This window comes from Pelodiscus sinensis, chromosome 5, assembly GCF_049634645.1.
Source record: "Pelodiscus sinensis isolate JC-2024 chromosome 5, ASM4963464v1, whole genome shotgun sequence".
Lineage (NCBI taxonomy): Eukaryota > Metazoa > Chordata > Testudines > Trionychidae > Pelodiscus > Pelodiscus sinensis.
The window spans coordinates 10309937-10324282 of NC_134715.1; the positions used below are offsets into that span (position 1 = coordinate 10309937).

The 14346-nt window shown below is 47.2% G+C and overlaps 1 protein-coding gene across 1 annotated transcript in view; it reads left to right on the plus strand.

The window, feature by feature from the left end:
• The first annotated feature begins 1182 nt into the window (after window positions 1–1182).
• CFAP299 (cilia and flagella associated protein 299) overlaps window positions 1183–14346 on the plus strand; it is a 362695-nt gene continuing 349531 nt past the window's right edge. Inside the window, exons 1-2 of the mRNA XM_075929470.1 lie at window positions 1183–1386; window positions 8634–8764. Of these exons, the coding sequence (XP_075785585.1) occupies window positions 1267–1386; window positions 8634–8764 (251 nt within the window). The 5' untranslated portion in view covers window positions 1183–1266. The remainder of the gene's footprint in view (window positions 1387–8633; window positions 8765–14346) is intronic.

A 14346-nucleotide genomic window follows, 5' to 3' on the forward strand; every position in this document is an offset into this window, starting at 1 on the left:
CTCATTTACCTTGTCATCAGGGAGCATGCCCAGACTTCCCTTTATCCAGCAGAGAGCATGACCAGACTTCCCTTTATCCAGCAGGGAGCATGCCCATACTGTGATGACTCATTGCCATGTGGTCCATTGTTCCCTGTCTTCTTCAAACACAAAAAAACACATTCACACTCTCTCTTCATTCACTCAGGGGAGAATGCATCTTAGGGAAAGTTACAAGCAAGGTGGCTGAGAGTTACAAAGATTACAAAGTTGCAGTTTACAGTAAGTTTGAGAGTTACATAGATTACAAAGTTTGACAAAGATCACAATGAGTTACAGTTTAAAACCTTAGACCTTACAGTTTAGTGTAGTTTCAGAAAATCCATGTACATAAATCAAGGAAGCTCAGGCGGAGGCTTTTTTATGCAACAGTTTTCATCTGGGATGCAGGAATTATGAAGAACCCTTTCTTACCTGCTTCTAAGGGGACTTGAGCCTAGCTTGTGTGCATGGTAAGGGTATGCTTTAACCATTGGGCTATAGGGTCTGGGGTGAGACACCTCTAATAATTTGTTGAAGCGGTTCCTGTTTGTATTAATTAAATATTCATTGGCCAAAAGCAATGGACTCGATAGCTCAGTACCTAGCTCAGTCAACGAAGACATTGGTGCCCCAGGTTCCAGTCCCTGGCCAGTCACCATTTTATGTGATAATTTATACAAAACCGAACAACTCCACCCGAGACAGACCCCCCCCCCCCAGAATTAGGCAACAGCCAGGGAGCTAGAACCCTTGCATGGGAGCCTCTCCCAGGTTTCCTTCATCAGGCGGTTGTGGGAGTGGATCTCATCTATTTCTATTTTGTGGAAAAACTTCAAAAGTTTGTGGAAAAACTTCAAAAGGTCTTAGTTTGGTATCAGCCTGGAATGGAGACTCTTCCCGCTCCTACATCAGATGTAATGTACACCCCCGGCCAAGTTCCTAGCCTTGGCAGTGGTGAAGAATCAGGCTGCGGTGGCATTCTAGTGGCTTGCCCGCAATCAGCTGTTCATAGAATCCTAGAACACCAGCCTGTGGACGTGGACACCCATCCCTGGCCACGCAGAGGCCCCGCCCTCTCGGCAATGAAAGCCCAGCGGCGCCAGGACTGAGGGTGGCGCAGGAAGGACGCGCATGCGCGGGGACCGAGGCGAAGGCTGCGCGGGGTCTCCGCCCAGGGGCGGGGCCCGGCGCGTTGCTAGGGACGCGCGGCCCGGCGGGTTGCTAGGGACGCGCGGCCCGGCGGGGATGGCGGCGCTGGAGGCGGACGAGGCGGGGGCCGCCCTGGATCACGTCATCACCCAGTTCAACAGCTACGACGATTACCTGGACTCGCAGATCACCACGCAGGACCTGTTCTACCTGGAGGTGGGCGGGGCCCTTCCCGCGCCCCTCCCCCAGCCTGACGTCACGCCACGCCCCTACCCTCAGCGCAGCCCTCCCCCCCCCAGTCTGATACCGCACAGCCTGCCCCTCCCCCATGGAACCCCCCCATAGCCTGACCCAGCACAGCCCCCCCCACTGCCGCCCCCGCCGGCCTGACCCAGCGTAACCCCCCCCCCCCAGTGCCGCCCCCGCCGGCCTGACCCAGCGTAACCCCCCCCCCAGTGCCGCCCCCGCCGGCCTGACCCAGCGTAACCCCCCCCCCAGTGCCGCCCCCGCCGGCCTGACCCAGCGTAACCCCCCCCCCAGTGCCGCCCCCGCCGGCCTGACCCAGCGTAACCCCCCCCCCCAGTGCCGCCCCCGCCGGCCTGACCCAGCACAGCCCCCCCCAGTGCCGCCCCCGCCGGCCTGACCCAGCGTAACCCCCCCCCCCCCCAGTGCCGCCCCTGCCAACCTGACCCAGCGTAACCCCCCCCCAGTGCCGCCCCCGCCGGCCTGACCCAGCGTAACCCCCCCCAGTGCCGCCCCCGCCGGCCTGACCCAGCGTAACCCCCCCAGTGCCGCCCCTGCCGGCCTGACCCAGCGTAACCCCCCCCCCAGTGCCGCCCCCGCCGGCCTGACCCAGCGTAACCCCCCCCCAGTGCCGCCCCTGCCGGCCTGACCCAGCGTAACCCCCCCCCTTGCCGCCCCCGCCGGCCTGACCCAGCGTAACCCCCCCAGTGCCGCCCCTGCCAACCTGACCCAGCGTAACCCCCCCCCTTGCCGCCCCCGCCGGCCTGACCCAGCGTAACCCCCACCCAGTGCCGCCTCCGCCGGCCTGACCCAGCGTAACCCCCCCCCTTGCCGCCCCCGCCGGCCTGACCCAGCGTAACCCCCACCCAGTGCCGCCTCCGCCGGCCTGACCCAGCGTAACCCCCCCCCAGTGCCGCCCCCGCCGGCCTGACCCAGCGTAACCCCCCCCCAGTGCCGCCCCCGCCGGCCTGACCCAGCGTAACCCCCCCCCCCAGTGCCGCCCCTGCCGGCCTGACCCAGCGTAACCCCCCCCCCCAGTGCCGCCCCTGCCGGCCTGACCCAGCGTAACCCCCCCCCCCCAGTGCCGCCCCTGCCGGCCTGACCCAGCGTAACCCCCCCCCCCAGTGCCGCCCCCGCCGGCCTGACCCAGCGTAACCCCCCCCCCCCAGTGCCGCCCCCGCCGGCCTGACCCAGCGTAACCCCCCCCCAGTGCCGCCCCCGCCGGCCTGACCCAGCGTAACCCCCCCCCCTCAGTGCCGCCCCTGCCAACCTGACCCAGCGTAACCCCCCCCCATGCAGCCTGCCCTGCAAACTACTTTCTCCACGGCAGCCCCCCAAGCTACTTCCATATGCAGCCCTGAGCCATCAACCCTTCCTCTGGTGCAATTATTTTTAATCAAATATTTCCCTTCAGTGCTAGCATCCCAAGATTAGGGTTTCCAAGGACCTGAATGTGAAATTAACTATAAACAAATGTGAAACTGACTTCATTGAGTCTCCCTCACTTTCCTGAGATGCAAAGTATAAAAAGAATATATAATAGTGAAGTACAAATTGGATGGCTACAGTTCTTTCTCATGTTTACCTTTAACAAGTTCCTTTACCTTTTAGAAATTGTTGCTTGTTTATAGAGTTGAGTTTTATTTAAAGCTTATTTGGTTATTTCTAATATATTTATTCCTGTCATCTGACTATGCCTTGCCTACCTATGAGAATTTAATGTTTGCCATATTGCTGGAGCTGTGTTGTTCCGAGGATATTAGAGAGGGAAGGTAGGTGAGGTAATACCTTTTTCCAGACCAAATTCTGTTGGCAAGGGAGACAAGCTTTTAAGGTTTCACAGAGCTCCTCTGAGCCAGACCCGAAGAGCTCTGTGTAAGCTTGAAAGCTTGTCTCTCTCGCTAAGAGAAACTGACTCAATAATAAAAGAGAATTTTTACCCACCTGGTCTCTGTATGGCAGTGGGAGGCATCCTGCAGCTGTGGGCCTCACGTGGCTTGTCAGGGTAAGCCACTGGTGGGCCACCAGACAGTTTGTTTACTTCGCATCCACAGGTACAGCCTCACACTGCATCCAGTGGCTGTGGTTTGCCATTCCTGATCAATGGGAGCTGTGGGAAGTTGTGGCTGCACAACCCTGCAGCCCGTGCCACTTGCTGCAGCTCCCATTGACTGAGGACAGTGAATCCAAGCCAATGAAAGCTCTGTGCAGCTGTATCTGTGTTCTGCCATCACTCCTGCATTCCTTTGAAATTGCTGGAGTTGTTGGATGTCTTCCTGAGAACTGTAATAAAACATAGGGAATAATTTGTATTAACAAAAGGTATTTCACAAAGCTAACCACTCTGCGTGTCACCTCACCTGCTGAGAGAGAACTGCTTACACCAGTTTGTATCTCAGCAAAGCATTTGTCATTCAGCGTTTACTTTTTTAAGCACCTGTGAATAAGGTTTGTTGCTCAAGCCCCATAGTGCTTTTTAAGTACCTATTTGGTGGAAAAACAACCCATCATTCCAAGTCAGCAGTGGTCCTGTCATGTTTCAGTGACTTCCTTGAATTCACTATTTGAGATGTTTGCCATTAGCAGCTTTTTTGTGAAATCCTTGATTTCTCATTATTTTCAGTATTTGATACATATCATTCACAGTCATGCCTATTTTTCTTGTTTATTACAAAAGAGATGCAAGTTTATTAGTGTTGGCATGGTAAGTATCAAAATACTTCCAGCTCAGTAAAAAACAGAAGGAGTTAAAGCCTCTTTACATCCTAAATATGCAGCTCTTTATTTTGTACTTTTATTAATCTTTCCAAAGTTGTTGTGAGAAAATTACTTGTGTTACTTTTGATTGTTTCTCATTCTTCTGTGCAGTTATTTTCTGAAAACACCAGCAATAATGGAAGCCAAGCTGTGCTTTCACATAAATGTTATCGAGCATTAAATGCTAAAATCTATGTAGTCCCAATACAATGCAGTTGATGGAAAATTATAGTCTTTGTTGGCTGTCAGTCTAAATGATAGAATAAATGACAGTGTGGTGAAGTAGATTTCAGCAACTTGTACACACACCCTATGCTAGCTCACCATCATTTTAGGATAGGACAAGAGAATCTTAGGCACACCAGGCATGCTTTGCTGGAAGCACTCCTAGCATGGATGTAACTGACAGCTGATTGGCAAAAAGCCCCTAATGCAGCTTAAATCATAAAGACTGTGCATTTGCTTCTGTCTCTCTCCCCAAATACTTTTCAATGGGATGGCTTCCTCCCATCTCTCCCACTGGGAAGCCATACCAACAGAAGCGCAGTTTTGCGAGTATAAGTTGCACCTATCTTAGAGGCTTTTGTACAGTTCATCAGTCTTTTGCTGGCATTGCTTATGCCAGCAAAAGTTTGTAGAGCAGACATGTCTTTAGGTAAGAACATTAATATAGCAGAAATTGTTTTAATTTTTTTGTTTAAAGAAAGATGCCCTCATTAACATAGCTCAATGCTTTACTTCTTTTTATTTAGGTTAAATATTTTGGTTAGGGCTGAAGTGTTTTACTGAAATACTTTTCCCAGTCAGGAGGCACTTTATATTGGTGTAAAGGTGCCTTATGCAGGTCTGGTTTATTCCCCTTACTGTATGGGTATAAGCTATGCTGCTAAAAACACCTTATTTAATGTGATCGCAACAGTATGAGAGGTGGGTATCATTATAACAACTATGTACCATTACAGTTAAAACAACTTTGGTCCCCCCCCCTTTTTTTTTTCAACAGAATTTCCCCTCCCCCCCCTCCCCGGTGTTTTTACTTTTTGGGGGTGGGGTGTTCGGTATTTTTGGTTCAACCATCTGGAAACCCTGTCCATGTATTGTAATACCATCCAACTACAGAAGAATTGTATGGCCACAAATAAGATGTCTGCCTGCAATTACAAACTGAGAGAACACTTTGGGGGTAATTTGTGCAGCAACGTTTTCTGATGTATAAGATAGCAGCAAACTGATTTCTTAGGGGAAATAAGACTAACTAATGAAAAATAGTTCTTATCATGTCCAGTGTGTATGTAGAAAGATTTAGGGTGGAATTGTCTAAGGGGCCTGGCACAGATTTATCTCAGTTTGCAACTGTAGACAGACATATCTGTTTGTTGCCATATAATGCTTCTGTAGTTGGTTGGTTTTTTTAAGGCGAGTCAAGGCCCAGTCTATCTGTTACAGGCCCCTTTAAGGAGAACAAACCCCTTTTGGACACTGTAAGTAATTAGCTCCACCCGTCTTCAAAACATTGACAGTTACTACAAGGTTACAAGAGCTTAGTTGCAGGGAGGTGCTCCTAGAGGGACAAGCTCTCAGAAATTCCAGGAGTTGGAGGATGATGAGATCTGCAGCCTTTTTGCCTCACCAAGCTGATAGGTGAAAGGAATAAGTAAAAAGGGAGAAACTGATTGAGACTTTAGCTAACCTGAAGGGTAACCCAGCTCCAGAAGCTTCCTTAAGTGAGGATTGTGAACTTTTCCCCCTGGGAATACATCTTGGGGATATTGGTGGGCATTGGCCCCATGGCCACTAAAAGGGGTGAATTGATGGGTCAGTGGGGATGCGTAGGGGTTGGTTGTACCTGTACTCAGTTAAAGGAGTTAATAACTGAAACTCCACAAAGGAGTTTCTCAGTCCCTAAGCCTGAATGCATCATTGCACAAGGGAAAGTAGGAGGGTAGCAGGCCTGCAAGTCCATGCTGCAAGGGGAGTCACTGTCTGACAGAGCCAAAGAGATTTAGACCTTCAATCTTGATTGCTTCCAGACTTCCTTTTGGTAGAGAGCTGCCGACAGTCATTCAGCTTCTGAAATCAGAGTAAAACCTGGCAGCATTTGCTGATCTCTGAAAAGCTAGCAGTGGTGAATGGGATGGAGGACAAACAGGATATTTCTCTTTGCAGTTTGCCGGACAGGGTTTATTAGGTGTTCATTCAAAGGATATGCCCCATCTCTGAAACAGCTGCCTGTTGCTGAACTCATCAAGGCTTCATAAGTGGTTGGTCTGCTTTCCTGTGCGGGGAGGGGGGTTCTTAAATTAAATGTCTAATCTAGAACACATTAAATCTCTGAGTTAGCTGTTTAAAAAAAGAGACAAACCTGAAAGTGGCCTGGCTGCTTTCTGAAAACTGAACAGTTAAGCTGCTGGCGTGCTGATCCCATGCTGACCTATATTGGTATGATATCCTGAAATGATAATAGGGTATGATATCCTGGAAAAGGGCAGGCCAACCAGTAGAAACTCAGCATGGATTACACGAAGCCCAAGTAGCAAATTATTGAATTGCGTTCTTGATCCTTTCTAGTCTAATATTTCAGAGCATGGAGCTGTCAACTTTTAGAGAGCTTCAGAAAGCAGAGACTCAGTCTTTGCGAGTAATAAAATGTCTTTGGACTTGCTGGCTCTATATTAAAACATTATTTACTGTCTTCACATAGAGTGTTTTGCTCATGCTTTATGAAAATGTAGTGTCTGAAGTATTTGAGACCCTTAATTATGTCTTCAAATGTTTAATGCTGGCATAGATGCCCATTCTGTGCTTTGTGGGTCATCCCTCCACTGTAACATGAAAAAGCAGCAGAAGTTAAAAATACTAATATGGAACTCAGTACCCCCCAGTGGGAATCAGAATTTGTTATTCCCTCAGGGGACTGGATTAGCAGAAGCACTGAAGAGAGGGAGAGAGCCTTACCCACATACCCAACTCAAGAATCCCTCCCTCCCCCTGCAAAAAAATCACACCCCAATGGATCACTAGAACATGTGCTCTGTAACCCAAGCTCTCTTACCTGGGGCAGGAAGGTCTGCTCATTGGCTGTGCTACCATTAGCCTCCTGGCACACAGCTGGGCCCTTCTGCCACCATCCAAAGGGAATAAAAAGCAGTAGCTCAGAAGCTGTGTGAGGAGCAGTACTAACTTTCATGGGGGAGTTGATCCCATGTTTTACTTCCCGCCTCTGTTTAATTTCTTCCTCTAGGCATCACAGAACAGAGGGAAATATCTTCTCTATTGTGTCTCTAGTTTTCATATAAATTGCATGCTGATAGTTTGCTATGATCTCTTGCCACTAGGTGGAAGCATTAGTTTACTTTTGTATGTTTAAATGCTCTTACTATAAGAAAGGAGGGCACACACACTGAAGCAGAATGTGGGTTGGTAACTGTTGTGCTTTACAAAAGTATGTGTTCGTTGGGTCTAACCTACAGCCTTAAATGAAGTTTTGTCTGTGTAAGGACTGTACACTCAGTTCATATAGGCTTTCATTTTCTCACAGCTTATGGCCTTGCAAGCTCTGCAGAAAAGGGAGCAGCAAAATGCACCAAATTAGGGGACACACCTGCAGTGGCAGAACAGCTGGTGTGATCCATTCTAACACTTAGCCTCAATTTTATGGGTACCTTCTATATTGGCACCATAGTCCTGGGAAATGAGAAATGGAGATGAAAGAGCCAGGAAACAGCCAGAGGTCTTGCATAATCCCCTTTCTGAATGTAAATTGCCCCCAAACTGCATATGATCAGATCTGTAGCTCACCTCTTCTTTATACAGCTACAAAGTCCAACTAAAATTCTGGGTAGCCAGCTATGCAGTGTTTTGTTGTTATGGTGGAAGATGGAGTCCAGGGTACTGCATAGAAACTCTGAAATACCCCCTGAATTTGCCTTTTCCCCTGCTAGTGGCTGAAGAACTACCTAGCCCCCTAAAAATATGGGCATTTCAGGGTCTGAACTCCTTGACATTTCCCAGAGCCCCCTGACCAACCGCTTTAGAGATGATACTTTAATAGCAGGAATAATTGCAATAAAAACAGCTCAAGGTATAATGTGTAAACAGAGTTTTCTCCAAATAGAATGTCTTTCCCCAAAGCTTTCAGTGAGGCATCAGTAGCTCTTTAACTGTAGAAATTGATTAGATGCAACTAGAAATCTTTATTTATCCACCAAGAGCATTTATTTCCTATTCTGCTTCATGGTGCTATCATGTAGTCGCAATGAGGATGGAGTACACCTAAGGGAATGAAATGAAAAATCGCTGATAGAAGGAATGGATGCTAACCTGAAATGATAACTAACTAGCTTATTCTTTGCTTCTTAACCTTTAATTTTAGGAGTAAAACCACTTTTTTTCCTAGAGTTTTTTTGTTGGTGGTTAAATGTATTATTTTCTGAAAAGCAGCTGACTCTTCCTTCCTCCTTCAGAATGAGGAGATGGCTCGCCAGCTGGTGGAGCTGGGATTCCGGGGAAGTGGTGAGGTTCTGAAAAGGGAAGAGTTTGAAACAAGGAAAGCAGCTGCTGAGGCTTCAAGACTCTCTGAAAGAACTCAACAAAAGTAAGTGTGTGCATTTCATAGGACATCCAAAGTGTGGGATGGGGAAAAGAGCCCTTTTGATCATTTTTATGGCCTTTATAATGTGTAGGGCAGGGCCAGATCTTATGATTTCTTAAGTTTGTGTGGAGAGGAAGAACTGGAGTAAATTTGTTGTAAGGCCACGCATACCGTAGAGCTCCTAATTTCTAAAACATGAATACAAATGCAGACATATATGGGGAGTCCATTTACAAAATTGGTGCAACAAATGATTAAGCAATATCAACTTTCTGTACTTGCATCCTGATTATATCCTGGACTAAAGCAGGGCTGATATTAAATTAACTTGGACCTCCATGCTGATGTTGTCTGTAACTTGTTTCTTTGCAGAAAAATAACTTACAACTGAATGCTAAGGCTGGGACTTTTCTGAGGTCACTGAGGCTATGTCTACACTGCCGGCTTTTGCAGACAGGGAGTATGCAAATGAAGCACTGATTAGCATTTTTGTCATGCTTCATTTGCATAATCTATTTGAGCCATTTTTGCGCAAGGGATCTTTGTGCAAAAACAAGCAGTGTGGAAGTTTCCTTTTTGCAGTAATCCCAGGTCTTACTGCATTTCAGTGAAATTTGGAAACTTCTTTAAGCACTTTTGAAAATTCCTTTTATTTGGCAGCACCAGTACTTACAATAGGTGTTACTTCTAATAATAACAAGTCCTGCATTTGGGCTAGTATAATGTCATAATTCTATCTTGTAGATATAAATCTGAGATAATACATTATAGGGTCTCTACATCACCATGAAGTACAAGGATTATATGAGGATAAAAAGCAAGACTAACAAATCTATAGAGAGAGATGGCAAGAGCTTGCTCTTTTAGTAGAACATAGCATTTGAAAAATCAATGAGTAATTGATTTTTGGACATGTTATTCTTCAATAAGTGCACAAAGGGTTCACACAGAAAGATGCTTTGGAGAAGACAGCTACTGCACTCGTGGGCACTAGGAAATAAAGCTACCATTAAAGCTTATAAGAGCAATGCACATGCACTCTCCATGTGCTAATAGAGGATCAGAGTTAAGCCTCAGGGTTTAGCTCTGTTAATTTTGTGAGATACGAACTAATCCTCAAGACATAGTCCTTTTTACCTAGTAATGCAGACTTTTCACCAGATATTTAGACATAGGAATTAATAAACAAGAACTCATTCCTATGAAGAACTGCCAGTTTTTATCGAAACACTTGCTCTGTAGCTGAATGCATAGTGTAGTGAAAACTAAATGCCCCAAAATCCTATTCCAGTATTTCAGGGATCCTTTTTATAAAATCTGAACTTTCTTCTGTGGGCAGAACCTCCCTATTACATTTGTTTCAAAATCCTGATCAGAATGAAGGACAGGAGTTGAAATGAACTTTGTTTTTGAGTGTAATCTCTAAGATTGTGTATTTTACATACAATGACTGAGGAAGTTTTGAAAAGATTACTTTTAAGAGAAGTTACTTCAGTTACAATTAAAATATTTGATGCATCAGTTTTTTATTCATTCTTTGTATCACAACCCATGGTAACAGGTACATCTACACTTTAAGGTTTGTAGAGAAAATGTTTTTGGCTAGCACACCCCGTGCCAGGAACAATTGCTGTGGTGCACAGGGACATGATCACTGAGAATGTCTGAGGGGAAACAGTCCACACCGCTGAATGTTTTTTAGGGCCCAAGACTGAGGTTCTATGGGAGTGTGTGTGTATATGCGGGTGAGAGTGGGCTGCAACTCCTTTTCCCTTAGTGGTTATGGACAAGGTCATCTCAGCCAGTTTCTCCCTGAGATCCAGCAGATGTGATTCTTGGGAAATGTCGTTCACTGAGCAGCTGTGATATGAGCTCTCAAGAGGGCAAATCTTACTGGATTTTGAGGGGACTATATAAATAGCATTCTTCCTTCAGATGAGAGAAAGGTTGGCAGTGCTATGAAGGAAGTTATGAACAAATAACTCACTCTTTTTCTTTACTTTTTTATACAGTAGTGTCTTTTTACTTTGTAAAGACTTTAAGGTGGACCACCAGCAGAATAGCCGATTTAGTCTCAAAAGACTGGAAAACAAAATCTCTAAGGGGATGTCTACACTTCAAAATTATTTTGAATGTACTAAATTTGAAATAATAAGCTTACTTCAAAATAGCTATTCTGGGAGTTATTTCCCCAAGGAAAGCAGGAGTACAGATTTTGAAATAACCAGCCTGTTATTTCGATATAACAGGCTTGGTAGTATGGACACTCCACTTACTATTTTAAAATAACTCCCTAGTGTAGACCAGGGCTAACAGGAGAAGTTTAGCCATGAGTGTGGCTTTATTTACATTTTTGCCCTGATGCATTTGTTACTGAGAGTTGTGAAAGTGCATTCTGCTGTGTGGGTACTGGGGTACCTTATGGTACTATGTACTTTGCCTTTTTTCTTTCTGTTTTTCTTCACTTTCTGTCCATTTGGACAGTCTGTAACTTTTCATCTTAACCCCTTACTGACTTGTGTTTTACTTATTTTCATTTTTTTGTTAATGCAACAACTGTCTGGAATTTGATCAAGTCATGATGTAGTGCATACGTTAACTAACGTACCAAGTTATACATGATTAAACAATACTGCACTGTCCACATACATATGATTAGAGTTATCAGAAGTAAGATACATTTTCATTCACTACTGCCGTATTAAACATTCTTACAGTATTACACAAATGGCTAATTTTACTGTACAGGCAGTCCCCGACTTACGTGGATCCGACTTATGTCAGATCCGTAGTTACGAACAGGTCTTTTCTCGCCCCGGAGGACTCGGGCAGCGGGACCGCCGCCCGCGTCCTCTGAGGCGAGAAAAGCTGCTCCGCGTCTCCCTGGTCTGCTGGGGGAGCCCCCCCAGCAGACTAGCGAGATGCGGAGCAAAGCCTCGGAGGACTCGGGCAGCGGGACCGCCCAGATGCATCTGCAGCGGCTGAATCAGGACGCCTGGTGCAGAGCAGCTGGGGTGCCGCTGGGTTGGTCCAATAGCGCCGAGGAGGGGTGCTACTGGACCAACCTGGCAGCACCCCAACTGCTCTGCCCCAGGCGTCCCCAAGTCAGCTGCTGCTGAAACTGACCAGCGGCTGACTACAGGAAGCCCGAGGCAGAGTTGCTCTGCCCCGGGCTTCCTGGAATCATCCGCTGATCAGTTTCAGCAGCGGCTGACTTGGGGGTGCCTGGGGTAGAGCAGCTGGGGTGCTGCCGGGTTGGTCCCCGCAGCGCTGAGGTGCAGTGCTGCGGGGACCTACCAGCAGTGCCCCAGCTGCTCTGTCCCAGGCGTCCAGATTCAGCCGCTGTTGAAACTGATCAGCGGCTGATTCCAGGAAGCCCAGGGCAGAACAACTCTGCCTTGGGCTTCCTGTAGTCAGCCGCTGGTCAGTTTCAGCAGCGTCTGAATCTGGACGCCAGTTCCGACTTACATACAAATTCAACTTAAGAACAAACCTACAGTCCCTATCTTGTACGTAACCCGGGGACTGCCTGTACTGAAGAAATAATTGGACAACTTCTGTATACAATATATACAAAGAAAATCCTAGTGGAGGACTAAAGTTTTGGCTTCCTCTTATGATATTCAATTTAAGGTATTTCTTACGCAGATTACTTTCCTGCATGGTAAAGTAGTGTCTTTATGAATAGTATTACAAGAAATAATGTAAACAATCAATTTTGCAATCTGAATGGTGGTTAAATAACTCAGCAATATGATGTTTATTCTTAGTAATTTTACTACTTTACTGGAAGGAAAAAGTGGTATATGATAAATTTGCTGCTAATCATAAGATTGCTTTTCTAATTTCTGTGGACTAAGAACATCTGCACTGCTTGCTTACTTATGTAATACTGGACTCTGCTCAACCTCGTGGTGTTACACAGTAATTTCCTAGAAGTTTATAATTATCCTAATCATAGAACAACTTTTTCAAATGAGCTAAGTTAATCTTGTTGCACATGGAGGAATTAATTCAGGGTTAACAGGATAGTTTTAATCTTAGTGTAAAGACATATGCTCTGTGCTACACCTTAAGCTTGGAGCACTCTCTGTCTGGTTACATACCAATAATCTTATTGTGCAATGCAGTTTTTTAATCAAAGTCCAAATTTCATTATAGTCAAGGTCCAGACTCCAGAGACAATGATATACCCACAACAATAGTAATAATAATAAGTAAATAAAAATATATCAAGGTATGTTCAAAAGTGTCTGATAAGCAGACCGCGGGCCAAATCTGAACTATTGGCTACCCCTGGTCCAAGACGTGAAGTCAGTAGTAACTTTACTATTGACTTCCGTTGATCCAGGATGAAACACTTCTTTAAAACTTACTTATCTCCCAAACAACTTAATAATACAGGCAGTCCCCGAGTTACGCGGATCCGACTTACGTCAGATCCGCAGTTACGAACGGGGTTTGCTGCCCGTCTCCCTGGTCTGCTGGAGACCAGCAGACCAGGGAGACGGGGAGCAAAGCGGAGCAAAGCCGCGGAGCAAAGCCGCGGAGCACGCGGGCAGCGGACAGCCCGGACGCACCGCGGCTGTCCCGCTGCCGGCATCCTCCGCGGCTTTGCTCCCCGTCTCCCTGGTCTGCTGGAGACCAGCAGACCAGGGAGACGGGGAGCAAAGCTGCGGAGCACGCAGGCAGCACGACAGCCGCGGCGTGTCTCGGCTGTCCCGCTGCCCCCGTGCTCCGCAGCTTTGCTCCTGACGCCTGTGGTACAGCAGCTGGGGCGCTGCCGGTTGGTCCCATAGCGCCGCTCTGGGCGCTACTGGACCAACCCGGCAGCACCCCAGCTGCTTTGCCCCAGGCGTCCTGATTCAGCCACTGCTGGTCAGTTTCAGCAGCGGCTGAATCAGGACATCTGGGGCAGAGCAGCTTGGGTGCTGCTGGGTTGGTCCAGTAGCGCCGAGGAGCGGCGCTACTGGAGCAACCCAGCAGCACCCAAGCTGCTCTGTCCCAGGCGTCCCCAAGTCAGCAGCTGCTGAAACTGACCAGCACTGACTACAGGAAGCCCAAGGCAGAGTTGCTCTGCCCTGGGCTTCCTGGAATCAGCCGCTGATCAGTTTCAGCAGCAGCTGACTTGGGGACGCCTGGGGTTCTTAAGTTGAATCTGTATGTAAGAACTGGCGTCCAGATTCAGCCTGTTGCAACTGATCAGCGGCTGATTCCAGGAAGCCCGGGGCAGAGCAACTCTGCCTCGGGCTTCCTGTAGTCAGCCGCTGGTCAGTTTCAGCAGCGTCTGAATCTGGATGCCAGTTCCGACTTACATACAGATTCAACTTAAGAACAAACCTATAGTACCTATCTTGTACGTAACCCGGGGACTGCCTGTACATGAATGCATGGCTGTGCACATTCAGACTCCTATTTGCCATCAATGGAGCACCATATAGGTGCAGCAATGTATTCACATGCTAGTGACTATAAGATCACAGCTTATGTCAGCATGCTCAATAAGCCAGAATTTGGCCCTAAAAATGCATAAACCCCTTAAACTGCTGCTCGTTTAGCTTGTGCAATTTGGAGAGAAACATAGA